Source organism: Meles meles, chromosome 1, assembly GCF_922984935.1.
Source record: "Meles meles chromosome 1, mMelMel3.1 paternal haplotype, whole genome shotgun sequence".
In the NCBI taxonomy this organism is placed as follows: Eukaryota; Metazoa; Chordata; class Mammalia; order Carnivora; family Mustelidae; genus Meles; species Meles meles.
The window spans coordinates 176,347,451-176,374,528 of record NC_060066.1 but is presented as its reverse complement, the minus strand read 5'-3'; the positions used below and the strand labels follow the sequence as shown (position 1 = coordinate 176,374,528).

Below are 27,078 nucleotides of genomic sequence, written 5' to 3'. Positions count from 1 at the left end.
CAGCAACTTCTTTCAAGATATGTCTCCAAAGGCAAAGGAAACAAAAGCGAAAATGAACTTTTGGGACTTCATCAAGATCAAAAGCTTCTGCACAGCAAAGGAAACAGTCAACAAAACAAAAAGGCAACCCACGGAATGGGAGAAGATATTTGCAAATGACAGTACAGACAAAAGGTTGATATCCAGGATCTATAAAGAACTCCTCAAACTCAACACACACAAAACAGATAATCGTATCAAAAAATGGGCAGAAGATATGAACAGACACTTCTCCAATGAAGACATACAAATGGCTATCAGACACATGAAAAAATGCTCATCATCACTAGCCATCAGGGAGATTCAAATTAAAACCACATTGAGATATCACCTTACACCAGTTAGAATGGCCAAAATTAGCAAGATAGGAAACAACATGTGTTGGAGAGGATGTGGAGAAAGGGGAACCCTCTTACACTGTTGGTGGGAATGCAAGTTGGTGCAGCCACTTTGGAGAACGGTGTGGAGATTCCTCAAGAAATTAAAAATAGACCTTCCCTATAACCCTGCAATTGCACTGCTGGGTATTTACCCCAAAGATACAGATGTAGTGAAAAGAAGAGCCATCTGTACCCCCAATGTTTATAGCAGCAATGGCCACAGTCGCCAAACTGTGGAAAGAACCAAGATGCCCTTCAACGGACGAATGGATAAGGAAGATGTGGTCCATATACACGATGGAGTATTATGCCTCCATCAGAAAGGATGAATACCCAACTTTTGTAGCAACATGGACGGGACTGGAAGAGATTATGCTGAGTGAAATAAGTCAAGCAGAGAGAGTCAAGTATCATATGGTTTCACTTATTTGTGGAGCATAACAAAGAACATGAAGGACATGGGGAGATGGAGAGGAGAAGGGAGTTGAGGGAAATTGGAAGGGGAGATGAACCATGAGAGACTATGGACTCTGAAAAACAACCTGAGGGTTTTGAAGGGGCGGGGAGGTGGGAGGTTGGGGAACCAGGTGGTAGGTAATAGGGAGGGCACGTATTGCATGGAGCACTGGGTGTGGTGCAAAAACAATGAATACTGTTATGCTGAAAATAAATAAATAAATAAATAATTTTTTTAAAAAGGAAAATATCTAAATTTTTATGGGATTACTACATGCTAACTCTAAACTGATACTAATTCCTAGGGATATAAAAGTGGAAGATTATGGTGGTAAATGAAGTTTGGGCCGAAATCCACTCATACCATGTTCAAACAATCTGTGAACCTACCCTGCAGCAAACTCTCCAGATTCTGAACGCATCATTGAAAGAGACATACTCAGTAACTCGCAGACATCCCGTATTTGCTTCCTGATCCATGGAGTTAGGGTTACTATGTAGGAAGGATTAGTAGCAAGAAGCAACTGATCTTGCATATACTTTTTTAACTCTATATTAATTTGCAATCACCAAGACAAGCATTTTACTTTTACCCAACAGGGTAAACAAAATACCTTCACTGTCTTTTTCAAAGGATTATATCAACTCTCCTCTAGCATATCAATCTAGCCTGGAGAGATCTTGATCACCTAGACATTCCACAAAAAAAATTACATTGATAACAATGTGAACAAATCCTGAAGAGAAAAGTAGTAAGTATTTGAATGCTTTGTTAAGACACATTTATGACAGAGATTAGAAGATACATGCCACAAAAATGCAGGGGAGAACCTGCCACCTTGGTGAGGTTTCTGGGGTCTAGTGATTACAAGCAAGTCAAGGTAAAAGGCCAGCTCCTATATCTTGTACTTCCCATCAATAATAAGAGATAACCAAGTTAAATGAGGAAGAAAAGATTTAGACTGGGAAAGGAAAAAAATTGTTGTATAATACACATGCTCATACCAACCAAAAAAACCAAACGGCTAAAGCATTCCAGCCCTCCAAGTTATCCCAGAAAGACAGTAGTGAAAGAAAAGCCTTCTATAGTGGGGAGCACTTGGGATTGTACCACAGGTTGACATTTTCTTTTAGAAAGAGAGATTACCTGAGGTACAAATCTATACTCAACCAAGACAATGGCTAAAAGGTTGGCCAGCTGATCGGGACTTGGAAAGAATAAAAGAAAAATTAGGTGGCAAGGAAATCTGGCGTAAACATATGAAAACAGAACTTTCAGAATGACACAAAATGTGAATATGTTTCTGAGGGGAATGCTGTCTACAGGCTACCCACTGGGGGGAAAAAATGGCTCCCAATGTGCATAAGATGACATTGTTCTGTTGATGTGAGTCAGCTTTTCTCCCTTACTACCTTAGGCTGTTCCATGCATTACTATATAATGAGGCCATGCCAAGAGGAGTGGAGATTAGACATAGGTACAACATTAATTTCCCCTTACCAAGTATGACTCTGGCTAGGGAAAGTGTTTGAAAACTACAAACAAGAGAAACTAACTGAGCCAATATGGCATCATTCCTTTGAGATCTGGTAATGGATCATTTCTATCATGGTGGAGGAAGCAATATGTTCTCCCTTAAAAATATGCCGTTCTGGATATGGACTTGACTTCCCTGACAGCAATACTTTTACCAGCACCACCATTCATATTTGAGGGAATACCTTATTGATCTAAGGCTTCCCTACACAACACTAATTCTAACCAAGGAACTCACTTCACAGCAAAAGTAGTGCTGGTATCATTCATATACACTGTTACCCAGAAGTATCTAGCTTGTCAGAACAGTGAAATGTCCTGCTGAAGACAGCTGGGAGACAACATACTCAAAACTTGGGTCTCCACCTTAAAACATGTAGTATATATTGTATCAGTGACTAAAACACAGTGATATTTCTCATATTGCCAGAAAATATGGGTATAAGAATTAAGTGTTAGTAGTGGTTCCTTTTATTACACCTAATAACAGAATTTTTGCTTCCTGCTACTTTGGGTTCTGGTGGTTCAAAGATCACAGTTCCAAAGAATGCAGTATTTCCACAATACTTGCATAGAACTACAACCTGAGAGTGCCACTTGGCCATTTTTTACTCTTCATATTACTGAATCAACTAGCAAAATAAGGGGGTATGAAGTGAGGTGGGAAGTCCTGATTACCAAGAAAAAACTGGTTGCTGCTATACAATGGACTATTTTCTGGGGCATGTCCAATAATATGAGTTAATGGAAAACTATAACCAATTTTAAAAAGACAGGTCCACTGAGGATTTTAAGAATAAATGTTTGAGATGACCCACAAAGTAAAGAAACTTGACTATCTGAGGTGCTAGCAGAGGGAATATAGAGAGTGGAAGAAGAAACTAGTAAATATTAATCATGGCCTTATAACCAGTAATAGTAACAAAAATGCAGCAGCACACAAGTATGTGTACAAACACACACAAAATTTTCTTCTTAGAGTTTTGCACATTGATTTTTTCTTTTTAAGATTTTATTTACTTATTTGACAGAAAGAGAGATCACAAGTAGGCAGAGAGGCAGGCAGAGAGAAGGGGAAACAGGCTCCCAGCTAAGCAGAGAGCCCGATGCGGGCCTCCAACCCAGGACCCTGAGATCATGACCTGAGCCACCCAGGCGCCCTGCACATTGGTGTTATCTACACCACTGACCTAGCAATGACCATACTGTAACAATGACACTCACTTTGTTTTAGCATCAGCCACTGGTGTTAGCTTCTATCTTCTTTCAATACTTCAAAACTAGCCTCTGCATCTTGCAGGGGTACCATTATCAGCTGAGCAGGACTTCTTTCTCTCATGTCTGTGGTCAAATTGCTAGGGCCGTTCCTCTGGGCTTCCAAGTCCTTTTACTTCAATTTCTCCTAATCACTTTCCTTTTTCCCTCTAATACTAGGAGTGACTTTGTGCCCCCACCTTTTTTTTAAAAGATGTTATTTATTTATGTATTTATTTATTTGACAGAGAGGCACACGGCAAGAGAGGGAACACAGCAGGGGGAGTAGGAGAGAGAAAAGCAGGCTTCCCGCTGAGCAGGGAGCCAGATTTGGGACTCGATCCCAGTCTGGGATCATGACCTGAGCCAAAGGCAGGTGCTTAATGACTGAGCCATCCAGGCACCCCAACTTTGTGCCCTTTAGTGGTTAGCAGGGGGCTCTCCCAGATAGACCTGTCCTAGAGCAGGCTTCCTGGAACACTCTGGACCCAGTCCACATAGTTCTGACTGTGCCCACCCTACTCAGAGGATGCTGCAGCTGTAAATCTGCTCTTGCCCTATGCTCCTTTCCTCAAGCCTAGCAGGACCACCCCACCCACAACTGGGCCTGCTGGTCCAGCTGTTTCCTGATGTCATTATATCTGAATTATCTCACTATTCCCATTTTGCTCTTTCAACCTGCTCCACATTTCTGGAACTGATTCCCTATATGAAATTCCCTGTGTTTGAAACACCCTAGTGTGCTTTTTTTTCTTTACCAAACCCTAACTCTAGGAGATGTACAGTACATTTCTAATCACAGCAGGCTATCTGATGTGTTGTCAGCCCAAGAGAATTTTTTTAAAAGTTCCCATTTGAGAATTTTCTTATTGGCTATTAATTACTCTATTTCAAGATCAATAAAAAATAATGAGGGTGCCTGGGTGGCTCAGTCGTTAAGCGTCTGCCTTCGGCTCAGGTCATGATCCCAGGGTCCTGGGATTGAGCCCCTGCATCAGGCTCCCTACTCAGCAGGAAGCCTGCTTCTCCCTCTCCCACTCCCCCTGCTTGTGTTCCCTCTCTCACTGTGTCTCTCTCTGTCAAATAAATAAAATCTTTAAAAATAAAAATAAAAATAATTAAAAATTATGAATTTGCATTAGAGTTTTTCACTAGCAATATTTTTTTAAAAAGAGAGAGAGAGAGGAAGAGAGAAAGAGAGACTACCAGTTAATGATCCTATCAATTTTGACTAATGTTCAATGGTATCCATAGAATACAAAGACATCCAAAATTGCTGACTCAAAAAAAAAAGTATTTTTAAGACTTTTCATCTATGAAGACACCATTCTATAATCTGATATACTCACTCTTTCAGTTAGTCAATAATTTAAAAAAAAAAAGACACTGATTGGTAAGGGGAATGCTATTGAGAAACCTATTTTAGATCTAAACCTCAACTAAAGGAGTGATTTATCCTTACTCAACTTCACTCTACAAACCACACACATCCTTGGAAGGCAATTAACAAAGCAAACAGGAACTCTGTACATGTTTATTTCAATTTTTAAAAATCCATCCCAAGGTAAAATTTCTAGGTACAAAAACAACAAAACAAAAACATGCATGTGTTTTAAAGATAAATTTGTCTTTAGAAAAAAATCACATTCTTAAATGAGCACCAGCGAAGACAATAAATAGGAACTAATTGGCCAAAATGGATATTTTCTATATCAAAAACCTCAGCATTATATATTCTGAAAACGTTAACAGTGAATAATTAGAAAAATGTCTAGTCTTCTCAAGGTTTCCTCAATGAATTAAACAATAAAGAAAGAAACATACAAAATATGAGTCAAAAAAATGTGAGTTGACAAATACTACCCACTTAGTCAATGAGGAAAATTACACTATTGATTCATAACATTTTTAGAAAATATAGCTTATGCTGTCTACTAACACAAGTAATTAATTAGCACTTCCTTCTAATAATAACTCTCTCCAAAAATAATGTTTAAAAAGCCTCTGGACAACATGCTAATAAATAAAATATTACATCAAGATGTAGTAAATAAACATGCACACATTTAATGTTTCATGACTGAATGGCTTACATTTATGACAGCATAAGTCACACAGTTTATAAATATGTTGTATTAGCAGTATATTGTCTAGTGAAATAAGCCTTGGAGGATGAAGCAGAAGACTTGCTTATATCCTGACTCCATCAACATCATGCTGTATCATCTGGGCCAAGTCACTTCATGCCTTATTCTCTCTACCTGTAAAATGAGGGATAATATCTGCCTTTACTTGCTTACAACTAAAATAGTAACTGTAAAAACAGCTTTGGGAGAAAGATCTTATACATGTATTAAATTCCAACTTTTTTACCCAAATGAAAAAAAGCTTAAAAAAAAAAGGGGGGGGGGGCGCCTGGATGGCTCAGTGGATTAAGCCGCTGCCTTCGGCTCAGGTCATGATCTCAAGGTCCTGGGATCGAGCCCCGCATCGGGCTCTCTGCTCCGCAGGGAGCCTGCTTCCTCCTCTCTCTCTGCCTGCGTCTCTACCTACTTGTGATCTCTCTCTCTGTCAAATAAATAAATAAAATCTAAAAAAAAAAAAAAAAAGACATGACATGGTTAGTTTGCTGACCGAGAAGAGGGCAGAGTGGTATCAAAAAATGCATGGCTTGGGGCGCCTGGGTGGCTCAGTGGATTAAGCCTCTGCCTTCAGCTCGGGTCATGATCTCAGGGTCCTGGGATCGAGCCCCGCATCAGGCTCTCTGCTCAGCGGGGAGTCTGCTTTCTCTTCTCTGTCTCTGCTTGCCTCTCTGCCTACTTGTGATCTCTCTGTCAGGTGAATAAATAAAATCTTTAAAAAAAAAAATGCATGGCTTTTAAAATGAGACAAATCAGACTTCACCACCTACTACATTTGTGAGCTTGGGCAAATCTACGTAAACTCTCTAACCTTCAGTTTCCTCACTATGAAATACGAATCTCTTAAGAGTTATAATAAGTATTAAATAATGAAAAATAAATCAATTACCTAGCACAGTGCCTTAAGCACTTTTAAAAATGTTAGTTTCTTTACTTTGAACTTTACAGGTACATTAAAAACCATAGTCCCACTTTTGAATTCACAAAAAAATTTGATTTCAAGAACAGCTATAAAGCACAGGGACTGGGTTCTTCTCCCTCCAAAAATAATTCGTATTTAAAAAAATCTTTTTGGTAGCTTTTTCCTCTGTCAAAGCATGAACTGACAAAGTAAGAGTCAGCTGTATTCACAGACTACACAATAAAAGTCAAACATACAAAACAAAAACCCTTTTAACTACTTACATATACCATTCCTATCTTCCACTTTCAGTGGTAAGCCAATGAGAAAGCAACAAAGAACCCTCTTTCATTTTCCTCTGGTTAGGAGATATACAAAAGGAATTTTTAGTTATGTCAATTCCACAGTGATTTCAAAGCTAAAGAACAAAGTTAGAAAGGGAGAGAATTGAAGACTATTGCTAGATACAACTGATTTTCTTCTGTGCATATATGATTCATTTCTTTAATTAAATAAGCAAACAAAACAACAAAAACACTCTCTAATGAATGTTAAACTCCAAACTTTATAGTATTAGAAATCAACTTAGTGCTGAATCTCTACTTTTAAATATTAAGCAAAAAGTATCATCAGTAACAGGAGAGATGGGATGTTTCCAGGGATGAGGAAATTTCTACAGTTCACCTAGAGCAAAATATTGTTAATTTTAAGATATATTCAATATACACTCAGAACCCAGAAGCTGAATCCACAAGGGTTTAACAAGCAAAAATTTTGGCACAGAACGTGGAATAAAATTTACTCAAGAATAAAACTGGAACCATATTTAGAAGTCTAAAACTTTCTAAACCAAGAAAAAAAAATGACCATAAAGGAAGTTCCTGTTGTAATCACCTGGTTTGCTTTCTTAGATAAGGGTTTCAGAAACACTGAACGCTTTTGAACAAAAAAAAAAAAAAAAAAAAAAAAATTGGTACAGACTCTCGAAATCGGCCACATTTACTGGGTGAAATTCTGACAGTTTTTTAAAAATGGTGGGGAACAGGTCTATTAATTACTAAAGGTAGTACAAGTACCAAACAGAATTTGCTTCCTTTCTAAATATACACAGTTTCCTATAAAGTATAGCACATTTTGCAGCTCATGGTGAATTTTCTGATGGTTTTGAAACAGCACTCTTCTTCCTCTCCAAAACAATCTCATTCCTAGTCTGCTGTTTCTGTTTGCCTCATCTGCACTTAGCAGATCATGCTTCAGTGACTTAGAAATCCTAGCCACCGAAATTCAAGCCAAAGTTTGAATTGACACAAGAGCGGGGAAAAATCAAGTAATTAAACTACACTTGGAAGGGAGAATGGTTTTACCTCCTATGACTCTATAGCATCCTCTTTTAATCCAAAGCAGTCTCTAATTTTAAGGAAAGAAAACTTATGAAAAGTTATTTCTAATCTAAGGAATGGTTTTGTATCTTATAGTTCTCTTGGCATCATCTTCCAATTTTACCCTCTAGCAATGACACAAAACCATGAAGACCATTCCACATGTTAACAATGCATTCTTCAAGTGAAATAGTTCAGTGTTTTGGGAAGTTTCATCAATTAAGGACTTACTCAAATTGTTGCAAATTAACATGAACTTAATTTAGAAACCAAAAGTGGAAAAAAAAAGACTGTAGCAAGGTTGGAGAGAACGCCTGGATAGGTAGATAATAACCATGCTCTAGAGTTCTGAGATTCAGTTCCTTCCATTTTATGAATTAGAAGATCCCTTTGAAAAGCTTTTTTAAAAATAAAATAAAACCAATACCAATAAAATTAAAACAGTACCACCCATTCTGAAATAACATTATATAGTTAAAAGTTGGAAACTTTAGGAAACTGATATAATAAAATTGTCTGAAAGAACAATAACTATATTAATGAGCTTCTACACCAAAGATCAAACGCTCTATCAAAAAGTTAAACAAAAAAATTAACAACTCTCTTTTTGGCTTGGCTAAATTCTCATCCTACTATTAAGCACCTTATAACATACCTTTGTAGAATGCCATTTTCCTGGGGTATTACACCATTGATAGCTGCCTGCAAACAAAAAACAAAGAAAGCCATTTAAAAAAAACAAAAAACAAAAAAACAGAAAAATGCTCAGGGACAGGTGGGGTGGAGAACACTGTACAGGAAAACAAGTATACTTTGAAAAATAAAATTTAGGAGCACCAGGGTGGCTCAGATGGTTAAGTGTCTGCCTTTAGCTCAGGTCATGATCCCAGGAGTCCCTAATCTGGCTCCCTGCTCAGCAGGAAGCCTGCTTCTGCCTCTCCTTCTACTGCTCCCCCTGCTCATGTGCTCTCATTCTGTCCAATAAATATAATCTTTAAAAATAAAATAAAATTTAAACAAAACACTAAATGTTTTCTTAATAATACAAAATATTCTCTAAAATATTTCTCTACTTACTATGATAACACCGTATCTTGGGAAACTAAAAAAAAGCAAAACAAAACAAAAAACATGCATTTGGCATATAATATCCCCAAATCTTGAGTCATAAAAAGCTTACTTTCACAGTCTTCATTCAAGCAAAACACCCACAAAAACCAATGTTTAAGAATGTCAGAACAAGTAAAATAAATACCTTAAAGTTTTTTTTTAACTTATTTTCTTCTTCAGATTGAGAGGAGTAAGATACAAAATCACGAATGAAAAAAATGGACTCAAGAAATAAAATCAGTCTTTTATGTTATAATTATTCTTAGTAAAAAGAACATTTAGAAGGAAAAAACACAGGCAAAAATTCTCTGATAAACATAATACCATGATTGTACCAGGTTACAAAAGGAAACAGGAATATCACTGGGTAAGTCTCCTTATATAAAACATTCCTGAAGTCCGTCTCTAAGATAACAAGTCTCCAGTTACTTGGAATATAGCACAGTACTGACATGATACGGACATTTTCGCAGGCTACTGAGCAAGGACGCTGCGATATCCTCGATTGCAAGCAGTTCACTGCAGGGTAACAAACATTCCCTGGAGGAAAAATCTTGGCGTTTCCAACTCTGCCTCTGCGTCATAACAATTTCCCTTCCTTGCCCATCCAAGTCCACATCAAAATGAAAAGGGGGGGGGGGGTAACACTTCAGTGTTTTATCAGCTGCCTAGAAATCAATTCCCAAAAGGAGTTTGTGTATTTTGTGAAACATTAACTTAAATTATTTGTCAGAAGTGGGTCAAGTTTACAATGTTATTCTGCTGAATGGAAATAAAGTAGAATGGAAGATGCTTGCTATGAATTTTGAGAGTTGTAATGTTCCACTGGCAAAATACAAAGATATTCACAGATTAATACAGACAGTGGATTCCACAGACCCCTGACAACCTGGAGGCTCATAAATCCTGAGTCAAACAAATACTGAAATGAGTTTTCAAAGTCACAAATTCAATGGAAGCATCTCTGCCTACTTCCAGGTCAATTATCTCTTTTCTTTTGAGAGCAATGGCTCCACATAGAAATATCTCCTTTGCTAAAAAATAGAAAATAGTGAAAGAATTTTCTATGGTGTTGGAAAAGAAACAAAATGCCAGAGTTTGGAAAGATTTTGTTCAAATTTTCACTCAGGAATTCAAGGTATAATGGAAAGAATACTAAGGATTTACAAATTCCAAAATTTGAACCTAGACTTTTCCACTTATAAATTTTATGACCTTAATATGTTCTACACTCACCGAACCTCTTTTGAGCCTCAGTTTCCTCATCTGTATAATAAGGTAATACTATTTCCTTAGCCAAAATGGGCCTTTGTGCTCCTCAAAAGCATCAAATTCTATTTTTCTTAGGTCTTTTGAAGATAGTATGTTTGTTTGAAATGCCTTTTCCCCATTTCTTGTCTGGCTAAATCTTAATCATAACTGAAGTCTGTTAGATACACTTTTTCAAAAAATTCTTCTTAATCAACCCCCCATCTATACAGGCTTGCTCTCACATAGAACACTGTGCTTTTCCTTCATAGTAACTGACAATTACTTATTTGGTGAATACTTGTTTTATATCTGCCTTTCTCCGTAGGGTGTAGGCTATGTGACAGACAAGATAATAGTAATTTTGTTCATTACTTTATTTATTTTCTCTGTTTAATACAGATTACTTATTAACAGACCACCATTTTTCCAGATGTTTCTTCAGTAATGCTTCAATAATTACATCACAGCATTATGATTAGCTTTATTTTTTAGACTTCTTTATTTGAGAGCGAGAGAAAGTGAGAGAGCGAGAGAACATGAGCTGGGGAGGGTGGGGAGAGAAGCAGACTCCCCACTGAGCAGAGAGCCCAAAGTGGAGCGGGCTCAACCCAGAACTCCAAGATCATGACCTAAGCCAAAGGCAGAAATTAACCAACCGAGCCATCTAGGCCCCCCCATATCATTAGCTTTATTCTTATTAGCAGCTTCCTCACCTGGCCAATTTCCAAATTACTTATTACAGATCAGTAAAACTAAATACTTAATACATTTAAGTTATAAGAATTTATAAACAGAAAAAGTATTTAGAATTTTATGAAAATAGAAATGATAAATTTTTATTACACATATAATCATATATATTATTAGTTGATAGAATTAAAAGTATAGGCAACTCTACATATACCACATGTTTGGAAAGCCTGTAAACTAGGAAAATAATAATTACTTTTTTTTTTCTCCAGAGAAGGAGGGGAAAGGGAGAGGGAGAGGGAGACAGAAAATCTTAAGCAGGCTCCAGCACAGAGCCTGATGTAGGTCCTCATCTCACGACCCTGAGATCATGACCTGAGCTGACATCAAGAGTTAGACACTTAACTGACTGAGCCACCCAGGCGTCCCAGTAATACTGGCTTTGTTGTGTCCATTAACCATTTTTTTAATCTCCTGAAAATACTTAAAATATAGGAAAAATACTTTCTACATTAGTATACTTTTGTTCAACTTGAAATTATTACTCTATGGCATGTCAGAGTCAAATAATTTCAAAATACCTAAAAAATAAACTTTGGACCCACAAAGTACTAATATTTTAGCATTCACAACTCTGCTCTTGCCATTAAGTGAATTCTTCCAACAAACTCAGACTTTCTCTCTTCCAACCACACTGATCCTTTATAAAGAACATCCTCTTTTCCACCAGTTCAAATTCATTCATTCTTTTATTCCCTGAACACAGTGTTTTAGGACCAGCTTCCCAGGACAGGCAGTTATAGAAACAACTAATATGAAACAACTAATTGAAACAACTAATATGAAAGGCAATGGGATCATGAAGAAAGAAATGCCTATTGTTGCCTAGTAGAGATGCAAACCCAGATGTGAATCTTTTTCTTCAAGAAAATTTAACTGATTCACACCACCTTTTTCTTAATGATTTTTCTTTTTTTAAAGTTTTTATTTAAATTTCAGTTTATGTATTACATACAGTGTAATATTAGCTTTGGTGTCAGTGATTTAACACTTCCATCATCCAGTGCTCATCACAAGTGCCCTCCTTAATCCCCATCACCTATTTAACCCACCCCCCCCACCTCCCCTCTGGTAACCATCAGTTTGTTCTCTGTAGTTAAGAGTTGGCTTCTTGGTTTAAGTCTCAATGATTTTACACTGTTTTGTACTTACAAAGCACTCATGCATCTCAATCATTTATCTGAATATTTCATTCATTCATTCCAACATCAACCCATCCAATAAAGATTTAGTAACTTACCCAGAACTATTCTGGGTACTGAGGAAACAACAAAAGTAGTAGATTTAAGTGTCCATGCTAAATTCATAAAATTACCCTCCCTTCGTGTTTTTGCCCTGAGTAGAGCCAATGAGAAATTCTGTAAAGGCCCATCATTCTACAGCCATGAATTGTGGAATTTTTACCTTTTACCTTATATGGGGATGAAACACTATACTGTGTGTATCCTCTACTCTCATACTCTACTACCAACAACACTATTTTATTGGATACCAGATGTGTGGGTTTTCTACACATTGAGCAATTCTGCAACACCAGCTAGGTGTGCTACAATTTAACTCAATTCTGACACTATCTACTTAGAAACAGCATTAGATCCCACAAGTTAAGGGCTCAGTCACACAAGCCTACTCCCCTCAGATGCTAAGTTCAAGTCCAGACTTGTTATTTGTGCTTCTGACCTACTGGCTAAAAATCAGTCATTCCCACAATCCTCTCTTCAATTCAATTAATTTGCTAGAGTGGTTCAAAGAACTCAAGAAAACATTTTACTTACTAGATTACTGCCTTATTATAAAAGGATATAACTCAGGAACAGCCAGATGGAAGAGGCACCTAGAGAAAGGCATATAGGAAGGCAGGCTGAGCTTCCATGCTCTCTCTGGGCACACTCTCCCACCTCACATCCTCATGTATTCACCAACCTGGAAGCTTCCCAATATGTATTACTGGGATTTTCAGGAGGCTTCATTACACAGGCATGATCCATCACTAACTCAATCTCTAGTCCTTCTCCCCTTCATAGAGGATGGGGGTAGGAATGATAGTTCCAAGCTTCTAATCATAGTCTAGTCTTTCTGGTGATCAGCCCCCATCCTGAAGCTATCCAGGTGCCAAAATCTCCTTAACAAAACAAAATTCACTCCTATCACCCAGGAAATTCCAAGGGATTTAGTAGTTCTACATCGGGAACCAAGGTCAAAAACCAAATATTAGAACAAAAGATAACACTAGATTCTTACCACTTAAGAAATTATAAAGGTTTTAGATCTCTGTGCCAGGAACTGGGGGACAGAGACCAATATATATTTTTTCTATTATTTCACAGACCTCATTAGTATTATGTTAATCAAATGAACTTTTTTAAAAAAGGGTCCATTTTGGGATGAAACTTTCTCAGCTATGCAAGTAAAAGGCCAGAGAAATAAAAGTAGTAGATTAAGTGTCCACACTAAATTGCAGAGTTCTAAAGAAAGACAGTGAGATTATGGTGGAAAGCCAATCAGGCATCAAAAAGATGCTTAACACAATTTTCTCCTTTTTCTTTCTGGGGCAGAAAGGAAAAATTTTTTTTCTCGTAAATAATTATTTGATTTTCTGTAAGCATCTGTAACAGACAATTTCCAACAATCTACTATATTTAAATTCTTCTAAATGTTCATTCAAATTCCTACTTTCCAAGTATGTTAATCATTGTGATAACACTTTCCTAAGTCTTCTTCAAGTACTCTACTGTATGACTCAAAAGCTGATGACTCTTCCTTCCATTTACTATAAACTTCAATAGAGGAACATATAAGATACTCTACGGAGGCAAAAGAGTGGAAGTAATTTGAATGCCAGGGGAAAAAAAGCTGGTAAGAAGGTGTGATATTTGAACCAAGTGTTAAAGCAGGACTCTTCTGGGGTAAAAAGCAGAGTAAGAGTGGTCAGGGAGAAGGGGGGAGTATTTTTTGTCTGTCTGTCTGTCTGTATATTTATTTATTTATGGTAAGTCTGTTCCAGAAATGGAAAGTAGTTTTGTGTGGCTTCAGCAAAGGTTTGGGTCAGGAAGCAGTAAGGACGAGCTAGTTGGAAAAGTAAGCAACAGTTAGATTATGAGAATCAATACAAATACAGGTATTTAAAGTTTTACTTAACCTGAAGATAATGTGCAGGCAACTGCTACAACTGAAATTTGCCTTTCAGGAATATCATTTGGTCGGCACTGCAAAATACGAACTGAAAAGAGAAAGTTGTTGAGAATGATGCCCAGGCTTCTGGCTTGGATGACTGAATAGGCCACTCCTGCTCCAGTCCTCCCAATCAACACAACTGGTAAGCAATTCAAAATTCTATAGCTCAAGTCAAAAATCATATAGTCATCCTCAATTTCTTTCTCTTACATTCCACATGTGACCTATAAGAAATTCTTCATTCTACCTCTAAAATGTAGAATCTGACCAATCTTTTCCATTACCACCCTAGTCTAAACCACCATCCCTCCTCTGGACTGGTATTTCAATAGTCTCCACACTGGTCTACCTGCTTCTATCTTTACCCCACTTGCTTACTGCATGTTCACACAGAAGCCAGCATGGTACTTACAAATGTTAAGTCAAAACCCTACTCTAATGCCTTCCCATATTATCAGAGTAAAGGTCAAAGACCTCATTCTGACTTTAAAGACTACATTAGCTGGCTCCAGTTCCTTCTCTGACATCATCTTCTTCCACCACCCCTGAGGTTCACTTACTCTAGTTGATCTGATTTCCTTACGATTTCTTACACAAGTAAAATATGCTCCCACATTAAACTGCTTATACTTATTCTTCCCTTTGCCTGCAATGCCCTTCCTTTAGATATCCACATATCTCACCCCCTCACTTGAGTAAGGTTTCTACTCAAAGGTCATCTCAGAGAGATCTTCCCTAGTCATTTTATCTAAAAGAGAACTCCTCTAGCCCTGACACTCTACCTATTTATCTCCTTCTTTGTTATCTGTCTTCCCTCACTAGAATGTGAGATCCAAATGACTTTATTTTGTTCACTGATGTGTCCTCAACACTAACTGTACCTCATCTCTAAGCAGTGTGATTTAACATATACTGAATACATGAATGAATAAATGAATGTATACCATGAACCCAAGAACAATAGCAAAGGGACAGGCAGGTGAGGACAATAAGATCTGAGGCCTTCTTCAGTTTTAGGCATGCTGATTTTGAAGTACACATGGGACATGCATAAAGAGATGTCCTATAGACTGTTAAGAATCCAAAATGTATGAGATCAAGATACCAAGTTTTGTAAAGAAGAACTAATTCCTATTCTCCTGAAACTGTTCCAAAAAATAGAAATGGAAGGAAAACTTCCAAACTCATTTTATGAGACAAGCATCACCTTGATCCCAAAACCAGACAAGGAACCCATCAAAAAAGAGAACTACAGACCAATATCCTTGATGAACACAGATGCGAAAATTCTCACCAAAATACTAGCCAATAGGATTCAACAGTACATTAAAAGGATTATTCACCACGACCAAGTGGGATTTATTCCAGGGCCACAAGGTTGGTTCAACATCTGCAAATCAATCACTGTGATACAACACATTAATAAAAGAAAGAACAAGAGCCATAGGATGCTCTCAATAGATGCTGAAAAAGCATTTGACAAAGAACAGCATCCCTTCCTGATCAAAACTCTTCAAAGTATAGGGATAGAGGGCACATACCTCAATATTATCAAAGCCATCTATGAAAAACACGGCAGGGATGTCCATTATCATCACTGCTATTCAACATAGTACTAGAAGTCCTAGCCTCAGCAATCAGACAACAAAAGGAAATTAAAGGCATCCAAATCGGCAAAGAAGAAGTCAAACTATCACTCTTTGCAGATGATATGATACTATATGTGGAAAACCCAAAGGACTCCACTCCAAATCTGCTAGAACTTGTTCAGGAATTCAGTAAAGTGTCAGGATATAAAATCAATGCACAGAAATCAGTTGCATTTCTCTACACCAACAACAAGACAGAAGAAAGAGAAATTAAGGAGTCAATCCCATTTACAATTGCACCCAAAACTATAAGATACCTAGGAATAAACCTAACCAAAGAGGCTAAGAATCTATATGCAGAAAACTGTAAAGTACTCATGAAAGAAATTGAGGAAGACACAAAGAAATGGAAAAATGTTCCATGCTCCTGGACTGGAAAAATATTGTGAAAATGTCTATGCTGGGGCGCCTGGGTGGCTCAGTGGGTTAAGCCTCTGCCTTCAGCTCAGGTCATGATCTCAGGGTCCTGGGTCGAGCCCCGCATCAGGCTCTCTGCTCAGCAGGGAGCCTGCTTCCTCCTCTCTCTCTGCCTGCCTCTCTGCCTACTTGTGATCTCTCTGTCAAATAAATAAATAAAATCTTAAAAAAAAGAAAAGAAAATGTCTATGCTACCTAAAGTAATCTACACATTTAATGCAATACCTACCAAAATACCATCCATTTTTTTCAAAGAAATGGAACAAATAATCCTAAAATTTATATGGAACCAGAAAAGACCTCAAATAGCCAAAGGAATATTGAAAAAGAAAGCCAAAGTTGGTGGCATCACAATTCCGGACTTCAAGCTCTATTACAAAGCTGTCATCATCAAGACAGCATGGTACTGGCACAAAAACAGACACATACATCAATGGAACAGAATAGAGAGCCCAGAAAAAGACCCTCAACTCTAAGGTCAACTAATCTTCGACAAAGCAGGAAAGAATGTCCAATGGAAAAAAGACAGCCTCTTCAATAAATGGTGCTGGGAAAATTGGACAGCCACATGCAGAAAAATGAAATTGGACCACTTCCTTACACCACACACGAAAATAGACTCCAAATGGATGAAGGACCTCAATGTGAGAAAGGAATCCATCAAAATCCTTGAGGAGAGCACAGGCAGCAACCTCTCCGACCTCAGCCGCAGCAACATCTTCCTAGGAACATCACCAAAGGCAAGGGAAGCAAGGGCAAAAATGAACTATTGGGACTTCATCAAGATCAAAAGCTTTTGCACAGCAAAGGAAACAGTTAACAAAACCAAAAGACAACTGACAGATTGGCAGAAGATATTTGCAAATGACATATCAGATAAAGGGCTAGTGTCCAAAATCTATAAGGAACTTAGCAAACTCAACACCCAAAGAACAAATAATCCAATCAAGAAATGGGCAGAAGAAATGAACAGACATTTCTGCAAATAAGACATCCACATGGCCAACAGACACATGAAAAAGTGCTCCACATCACTCAGCATCAGGGAAATACAAATCAAAACCACAATGAGATATCACCTCACACCAGTCAGAATGGCTAAAATTAACAAGTCAGGAAATGACAGATGCTGGTGAGGATGCAGAGAAAGGCGAACCTGCCTACACTGTTGGTGGGAATGCAAGCTGGTGCCACCACTCTGGAAAGCAGCATGGAGGTTCCTCAAAATGTTGAAAATAGAACTACCCTATGACCCAGCAATTGCACTACTGGGTATTTACCCTAAAGATACAAACATAGTGATCCAAAGGGGCACGTGCACCCGAATGTTTATAGCAGCAATGTCTACAATAGCCAAACTATGGAAAGAATCTAGATGTCCATCCACAAATGAATGGATAAAGAAGATGTGGTATATATACACAATGGAATACTATGCAGCCATCAAAAGAAATGAATTCTTACCATTTGCGACGACGTGGATAGAACTAGAGGGTATCATGCTTAGTGAAATACGGAGAAAGACAACTATCATATGATCTCCCTGATATGAGGAAGTGGAGATGCAACATGGGAGGTTAGGGGGTTAGGAGAAGAATAAATGAAACAAGATGCGATTGGGAGGGAGACAAGCCATAAGTGACTCTTAATCTCACAAAACAAACTGAGGGTTGCTGGGGGGAGGGCAGGTTGGGAGAGGGGGAGTGGGGTTATGGACATTGGGGAGAGTATGTGCTATGGTGAGTGCTGTGAAGTGTGTAAACCTGGCGATTCACAGACCTGTACCTCTGGGGATAAAAATACATTATATGTTTATTAAAAAAAAAATAAATAATAAATAAATAATTTTTAAAAAAAGATACCAAGTTTTGGAGTCACGAGTCATCTACTTTAAACATATTTGGAAAGGGGTGCCTGGTGGCTCAGTTAGTTAAACGTCTGTTGATTTAGGGTCAGTTCGTGATCTCAAGGTCATGAAATTGAGTCCAATGTCATTTTCCACACTGGGCATGGAGGCTGCTTAAGATTCTCTCTGTCCCTTTCCCTTGTCCCTCTCTACCTCCACATACTCTTTCTTTAGGAAAAAAAAAAAAAAGTGTTTGGAAAAAATTAAACTACCAAGAGATCCACAAGTCTCACTTCTGGGTATATATCCAAAATCACTGAAACCAAGTTCTCAGAGAGATGTTGTACACCAAAATTCACAGCAGCACAATTCACAGTAGCCAAGAGGTAGAAGAACCCAAATGCCCATAAACAGCAATGGATAAAGAAAATTTAGTATATACATACAATGGAATAGTATTCAGCTTTTAAAAAGAAGGAAATACCATTACAGGCTATAACATGGATAAATCTTGAGGACATTATGGTAAGTGAAATAAGCCGAAAAATGGCAAATTGTCAAAAAATAACAAATACCGTATGATTCTACTCATATGAAGTACCTAGAATAGTGGAATTCATAGAAACAGAAAGTAGAATAGTAGTTACCAGGAGCTGGGAGGAGGAAAAAGGGAAAGTTGTAGATTAATGGGTATAGAGTTTCAGTTTGGCAAAATGAAAATATTCTGGAGATCTGTTTAGCAACAATGTGAATATATTTAACACTACCGAACTATATACTTAAAAATGATTAAGATGATACATTTCATGTTATGTGTTATAAAACCATATTTTTTAAAGTCTTTGCAGAAGTCTTAAGAGCAGATCAAGTTTATCTGAAATGAGGAAATAGTGTGAAGAAAAGCCTCATGATGGAACTTCTGAAATGCCAACATTTCAGGAGTATGTAGGAAAAATAAAATCAGAAAAAATATTAAATAGAAGTATCAGAGAAGTAGGAGGAGATATATATAGACATCTGAGCCTCAATACAAATCTCAGTTACAGTTACATATATGCATTAATCAAACTTTTAAAAGTGAAACTGGCCCTTAGGGAATTCACCAACTACAATGACTTACTGTTATTAACAGAAAATGTGTAAAAAGGAGATGGCATACAAACATTAATTTTTATATATTCTTTATCCTTTTTTTTAAGCAAAAAGACCCCTACAGTAACAATTCAAATTCAGTATTTAGTTCTCCCTGATCTATAATCTACTGTAATTTAACGGGGTCAACTATGGGGTGTTCTATGTCCTGTAGTCTGGCAGATCTGTTTTCAAATCCTAGTTTTATCACGTGCTCATTAGCTGTGTGACTTTGACCATGTTAACTGAACTACTCTAAGATTTAGGTAAAGCCTCTGCCTTTGGCTCAGGTCATGGTTCCAGGGTCCTGGGATCAAGCCCCACATTGGGCTCTCTGCTCAGCAGGGAGCCTGCTTCCCCCTCTCTCTCTGCCTGCCTCTCTGCCTACTTGTGATCTCTGTCTCTGTCAAATAAATAAATAAAATCTTTAAAAAAAAAAAAAAAAGATTTAGTTTCCCCATCTACAAACGGGAGGTAATAATACTGACTTAATATACAAAATTCTTTGTTATAACAATTAAATGAGAATAATACAAAAGTACTCTACAAATGTTAGCCACCATAATTATTCATCCTTATCACATATTGTTTTTGTTTTAGGCTATTTTGTTACATACTATATACCACTGGTGCATAAATGTCTGCCTCATGCTGGGCTAGAAATACAGATATAATTAAAGTCCTGCTCCCAGTGATTAAAATTCAGGTAGTCTGGAATGGGGTCCAGATTTTTTTTTCCTCTCCCGAACTCTTCAAGTGATTCTTATGCACAGCGAGGTTTGGGGACAACTTATATATTTTAGAGATCTATATAAATTCCTTTATTCTGACATTACATATACAATCTATTAATTCCCCCAAACCATTTATTATTCTAGAAATTACCTAAAGACATAGATATAGGCATAGAAGTTATCTAAAGGCATAGATCCTTCAGAATCTCATGTTATTAAATATGCTCAAAGTGAGGAGTGGAGGCTCTTAAGCCGGAAACCCAATGTTTCCTTTTTTTTTAAACTTTTTAAAAGATTTTATTTATTTATTTGACACAGAGATCACAAGTAGGCAGGGAGGCAGGCAGAGAAAGGGGGGGAAGCAGGCTCCCCGCCGAGCAGAGAGCCCAATGTGGGGCTCGATCCCAGGACACTGAGACTATGACCCGAGCCAAAGGCAGAGGCTTAACCCTCTGAGCCACCCAGGCACCCCGAAACCCATTATTTTCTATCTCCATTATTTACAGTTGTATAATCTTGAGAAGATTCTCTCCCAGTTCTCTCCTCTGTAAAATGGAAGCGATAACCCTACTTGTTCATTGGGATTTTATGAAACTTGTTAACACATACTAAGTGCTTAAATGGTACTTGATACATAGTAAAATTCTCAATAAAGATGAACTGCCTTTATTCTAACATTTGTAATAACAAGATTTTTTAACTTTTTTAAATTCCAATATAATTCAAGTACAGTGTTACATTAGCTTCAGGTGTACAATATGGTTCATTCAACATCTCTACATTACTCAGTGCTCATCACAGTAAGTATACTCTTAATGACCCCCACCTTTCCTCTGATAAATAGGTTTATTCTCTATATTTAAGAGTCTGCTTTTTTGGTTTCTCTTTCTTTTGTTTCTTAAATTCTATAATAAGTGAAATCATATGGTATTTGTCTTTCTCTAAGTTATTTCACTTAGCATTATATCCTCTAAATCCACCCATGTTTGTCATACCAAGATTCTTGTTTAAAATCACAAATAGTTTTTAATCACAAAATTTTGAAAAAGGGAATAGACTCTATAAAAAAAGAGAAATCTTTCCACTCACAACACTTATCTTTTGCAGACAACTTTTCTCTCTCTCTTCACTATTTAAATAATGGTCTACATCATCAAAATATTCTATCCCTTACAGATAAAATGATGAAACTGAAATACAAGAAAAGTGAGTATTTCAACAGCCCTACAATCCCAAACTTAAATTTTTAACCTGTTTTTTTTAAATCAATCTATTGCTATTTTTTTTAAGATTTTATTTATTCATTTGACAAAGATCACAAGTAGGCAGAGAGGCAGGCAGAGAGAGAGGAGGAAGCAGGCTCCCTGCCGAGCAGAAAGCCCGATGTGGGACTCGATCCCAGGACCCTGAGATCATGACCTGAGCCGAAGGCAGCAGTTTAACCCACTGAGCCACCCAGGTGCCCCTATTGCTCTTTATTTTTGTAGTAAAAAGTACAATTGGTAACACTTAAAGAGCTCCTAACAGCCAAATATTTAGTTTTAATACGTTCTAACTTGATTTTTCCCCCTTCAGGGAAAGAAAACAGCAGAACAATTTAAGAAATATAACCATCCACAATCTGTTTTCAGTTAAATGCAAAAAATGTTCATTGAGTCCTTCCAAGTAGATATCACTATCAAAATAGCTCAACATGCAGCATCAGGACTGGTGCAGACCAAATTAAGGACAAAGAAACACAAGGCAGATCCAAAGATAAATAATGGTACCAAGAGATTTACCCCCAAGTAAATATCTATGAATGAAAAACCAAAGAGCAAACTAGGAAAACCATATAGCTAGGATCAAAAGGATCTGGCAACCAAGATTTCATTTACTAAAAGCAAAAATTAGAAAAGGTGGTTTCTGTGGCACCTGGGTGGCTCAGTGGGTTAAAGCCTCTGCCTTCATCTCAGATCATGATCCCAGGGTCCTGGGATTGAGCCCCACATCCAGCTCTGCTCAGCAGGGAGTCTGCTTCCCCCTCTCTCTATGCCTGCCTCTCTGTCTACTTGTGATCTCTGTCAAATAAATAAATAAAATCTTTTTTAAAAAAAGAAAAGGTGGTTTCTGTGACAGTCACTTACTTCCCTTCTCCAGGTTCTTTGCCCCTCCTGAGGAAACATGGTACGTAAGACTTTGGTTAGCATCACATAAAAACCTACTCACCCCTCTCTCCTCCACTTAGTATAAAATTATTGCCTTCTGCTTTAATCAATGAATGTAAAAAGAGAAAGGGAAAAATTGCCAACTAATCTGCCTTTTCTAGATTCAGATGATAAGCGAAAAATGTAAAAAAGATAGAAATGTCTGAAGGTTAGCAGTATGAAGGATTTATGGAGGCAGATACTCCAGTATTAAAGGGAAGCTAACAAGCCAGATCTGCTCTATGTTACAAGCATCAACACAAGGAACACACTCTTCCTTGTTAGTAGCGGTCCTAAATATGGCTGTCTCCATTTTGAGGTTGACAGAACATCTAAAATCAACTTAATTCAGGAAAGTAGGTTGCAATTACTCTGTACTAATTTTAAAATGAAGAAGAAGAAATGTGCTAAGGTATTGTGGATAACACATGGACAAGACAGCCCCAAACCCTGGGAAGCGAGGAGGAAAAATAAGAATACATTAAGTAGAATATAGAAAGTGTCTCTATCTCGGGGCACCTGGGTGGCTCAGTGGGTTAAAGCCTCTGCCTTCAGCTCAGGTCATGATCCCAGGGTCCTGGGATCAAGCCCCATATCTGGTTCTCTGCTCAGCAGGGAGCCTGCTTCCTCCTCTCTCTCTGTCTGCCTCTCTGCCTACTTGTGATCTCTGTCTGTCAAATAAATAAATAAAATCTTTAAAAAAAAAAAAAAAAGAAAGAAAGTGTCTCTATCTCAATAAATGACACCATTCTTCCAGTTCATCCAGTCAAAACCCTTGGTGTCATCCTTGACTTTCTCCTTCCCATTTATTCAAAAGTTCTGACAGTTGCAAAAACAATGAATACTGTTACGCTGAAAAAAATAAATAAAATGGAAAAAAAAAGTTCTGACTGTTAAAACACATTCAGAATTTGATCACATTGCACTGCTATGTGCCATGTGAAGCCTCCATCTTCTCTATTATTGCAAGAGCCTCCTCATTTCCTTGCGTTGCCCTTGCTCATCTTTAGTGTATTCTCATCAGAGTGGCCATAATGAAGCTACTAAAATGTAAGTCAGACCATGTCAACCCTTTACTCAAAATCTTCCACTTTTTCTCCGAGATTAAAAAAAAAAAATGACATCCTTAATATGCCTTATTGCTCCCTCTCTCCTATGATCTCTAACCACCCCCTCCTCTTTTCCTGAGCCACACTTGTCTTCTTGATGTTCCTGGAAAATGGAAGCCTGATTTCCCAATTCAGGGTAACTGTAGTTACTATTCCGTCTGCCTGAAATGGTCTTGCCCCCAGATACATGGTACATTCACTAACTCCCTTCCACCAGGTCTTTATTCAATTGTCACCTGCCCACCTTTTCTAGAAAACTACAGACACCCACCCAACAAACTTTTATCCTCCTTCTGTTTTGTTCCCCCCCCCCCCCCTTAGAAATGATAAATTTCTGGGGCGCCTGGGTGGCTCAGTTGATTAAGCGTCTGCCTTCGGCTCAGGTCATGATCCTGAAGTTCTGGGATCGAGTCCCGCATCAGGTCCCCCACTCAACAGGGAGTCTGCTTCCCCTTCTGCCCCTCACCCTGCGCTCATGCTTGCTCTCTCTCAAATAAATACATAAAACCTAAAAAAAAAAAAAAAAAGGTCACTTTCTGACACACTATGTTACCTATTTATATCATTTGTAGTTTGTCTCCTTGAATATGTAAGCACCATGAAGACAGAGATTCTTACCTGTTTTGGTTCACTGCTATACTCCTACCACTGAGATGAAATCTTTGCTTATAGTAAATGCTCAAAAAATATCTTCTGGTGAATTTATGAATGGAAGTATTAAGTGAATTAATTAGAACTAATTAGTATAAAGTGAATTAGATGTCTTTTTGGACTTAGAGGAACGAAGAGGGAGGGAAGCAACATGTGCAAGGAACTATGTAAAATAAATTACACATCAGTACATGCCTCATTTAATCCTCACTCCATGAAGCAAGCATGATGAAGAAAATGACATTCTGCAATCAGAGAAAGACAATTATCATATGATCTCACTGATATGAGGAATTTGAGAGGCACAGCAGGGGATCATGGAGGAAGGGAAGGATAAATGAAGTAAGATGGGATGGGGGAGGGAGACAAAACATTAAGAGAACTTAATCTCAGAAAACAAACTGAGGGTTGTTGGAGGGGAGTAGGGTGAGAAGGATGGGGTGATAGGCTAATGGACACTGGGGAGGGTATGTGCTATGGTGAGTGCTATGAATTGTGTAAGACTGATGATTCACAGACTATACCCCTGAAACAAATAATACATTTTATGTTAATATTAAAAAAATGAAAAAAAATGTCATTCTGGGAGAATAAGTTGTTTATCCAAGAGTACCATTCAAATTCAGGCCTCTCTGACTCCCAGAAGTCCTGATCTTTTCACCACAAAGCAATTTGGGTTTTTTTTTTTCCTTGACAACAACATAAAGAAAGGGTATACCTTGTGTTTCAGATGAACACAGTAAAAAGCTCTGTACTATACTAACAATACTAGTATCTGCTAATAGTACTAATATCCTTGGATCAGTAATTCTATTTTAGAAACTGAGATATTAATGCATCTTTGATCTGTATCTGTATGAGTGAAGGGAAGGTGCTGACTGGGATGATAAACTATCAGTAAGGAGAGAAGTTTGACTATTACCATCAATATGATCATTCCTAGATATGAACTCATTAAATTCCTGAGGTTATAGACACCTTCCAGACCACAGCTACCCAAAAGAACTTTCTGCAATGATAGAAATAATTTATATCTGCACTGCATAATACATTAGCCACTAGCCCCATGTGACTATCGATCACTTGAAGTATAGCCAGTGTGACCAAGGAACTGAATTATCATTTAATGATTAATGTAATTATTAAATTAACCATTTAATTTAAATTGAAATACCCACATAAGGATAATAACATCTATATTGGATGTGTCTAAACACACTGTTCCAGACTCTCCATTCCAACTCAGCCATATCCTTCACCTCATTCACCTCACCACCTTGCTCACTTGTAACACTTTGATCTACTTTAGATGATGACACTGCATATATGGCAAAGTTTTTTTCCAAAACTGTCCCAAAGGAAAAAGGAAATTACCCTATAGTTGAGTTCTTAAAACTATTTTATTTTTGAAGAAGAAAAAACTTTACAAAAGATATAGAGTCTAAAATTATTTCAGGCAATACTAGTTTTGGATACTGAAAACAGGTTCCTTGATGAGATCAGCTTAAAAAGATGGCAAAGAACTTCAGCACAGACTTTCTAATTAGGCAACAGAGGAGGGGGAGGAATAATAATTTCACAATTAAAACTTTAGATGGCATTATAAATAAGCCTGTTAAAGACTGGTTTGAAAGGGTTTCATGGTAGAGCTCATGAATAGAATGAGTTCTTGTGACTTGAGATTAAAATTCCCAGGAAAAGTACCAATCCAGATATTTTAAATGCTCTATCTCAAAACACTTAAACAAAAATTAAGATTATGTGCTCTGAATAACTGGGAGACTAGCTCTGATTACTGAAGAAGACACTAGTGTTTAAAATACATGTGAAAGGTTTGAATAATGTTTCATGAAGCAAGTAGAAAAAAGATAATACTCTAAGGCAACCTTTTATATTACATAATTCTAAATCTGTATGTATAACTTAATAAGCTAAAGTTAATGTCTACTTCTTACATAAGCTTAAGAAAAAGTTTACATATTCAGGCTGATCAAAATATTTTCATTATCTTGTCACTAAAAATTGAGAATCATCTTACATTTAGACATGTACAACAAATTCTTATTTTTATTTTAAAAGCAGCTAGATTCATCCACTCTAGCCAATCACAAGGCCCAACTCAAGTCTCCCTTCCATCTCCCAGCATTCTCAATCATTCTCACACTCTCTCTCAATTTTTTTTGCCTAAAATTACTTGAAGACACTTAGTTACACATATATTTTGCCTCATAATATTTATGCTTTCTTCCCTATCTCTGTGTTTTTTTGTCCTCAGAGTCTTAAGCTCACACAGACAAAAGCCATGAATTACTTCTTTGCAATAACCATAGCACTTAGAGCTGAGTGATTTCTAGAAGACAGAAGGAAAGCTATGGATCTAATGCTCCAAATATCTAAGGAATGACAAGACAAAACTGTTCTCAATCTGCTATACAATAGATTTGCAGGACAATTCCTCAAACTCAATAAATTTGAGAAATTTGTATAAGATCAGCACTACTAAAATTCAGGTTCTTCCCAATTCTGAATTGTTGATCCTTTACTGATTGACTACCATCTGCTTGACACACTGTTGAAAAGCTCTAACACCCTCCTCACACCATTACCCTCACACTCCTCTACTTCTTTCACTGCTACCACGAGAAAGTATGAAAGGCAGAAGAAAGGAAGATGGAGAAGAAAGATAGTAATAGTTACTGGCAGTGGAGAAAATACATGAGTCCAGGGCATGTAATTTCATGGTAAATTAATCCGTGTCCACTTTGGAAATGTCTTGGGTACTAATAATTAGATAACAGCACAGACATTTCCATTTAGAAAAGAATCACAATTAACAGAAGATAAGGGATCACAAATAATTAAGGCCTAAACATAAGTAGTATGAATCATTTATCATCCTGCTAAACCAACGAAGGGAAAAGGCTCCAGGCTAATGAGAATCAAAAACTGAGCAAACCCACATCTTTTCTTCACTCCTTAATAT

General features: G+C 37.4%; 1 protein-coding gene across 3 annotated transcripts in view; it reads right to left on the bottom strand.

Moving 5' to 3' along the window:
• The window catches only part of FAF1 (Fas associated factor 1), a 495,897-nt gene that overhangs the window by 351,847 nt on the left and 116,972 nt on the right, over positions 1 to 27,078 (bottom strand). For all 3 annotated transcript variants that reach the window (XM_046003527.1, XM_046003533.1, XM_046003539.1), the window contains exon 3: positions 8,743 to 8,789. In XM_046003527.1, coding sequence (XP_045859483.1) covers positions 8,743 to 8,789 — 47 coding nt within the window. The remainder of the gene's footprint in view (positions 1 to 8,742; positions 8,790 to 27,078) is intronic.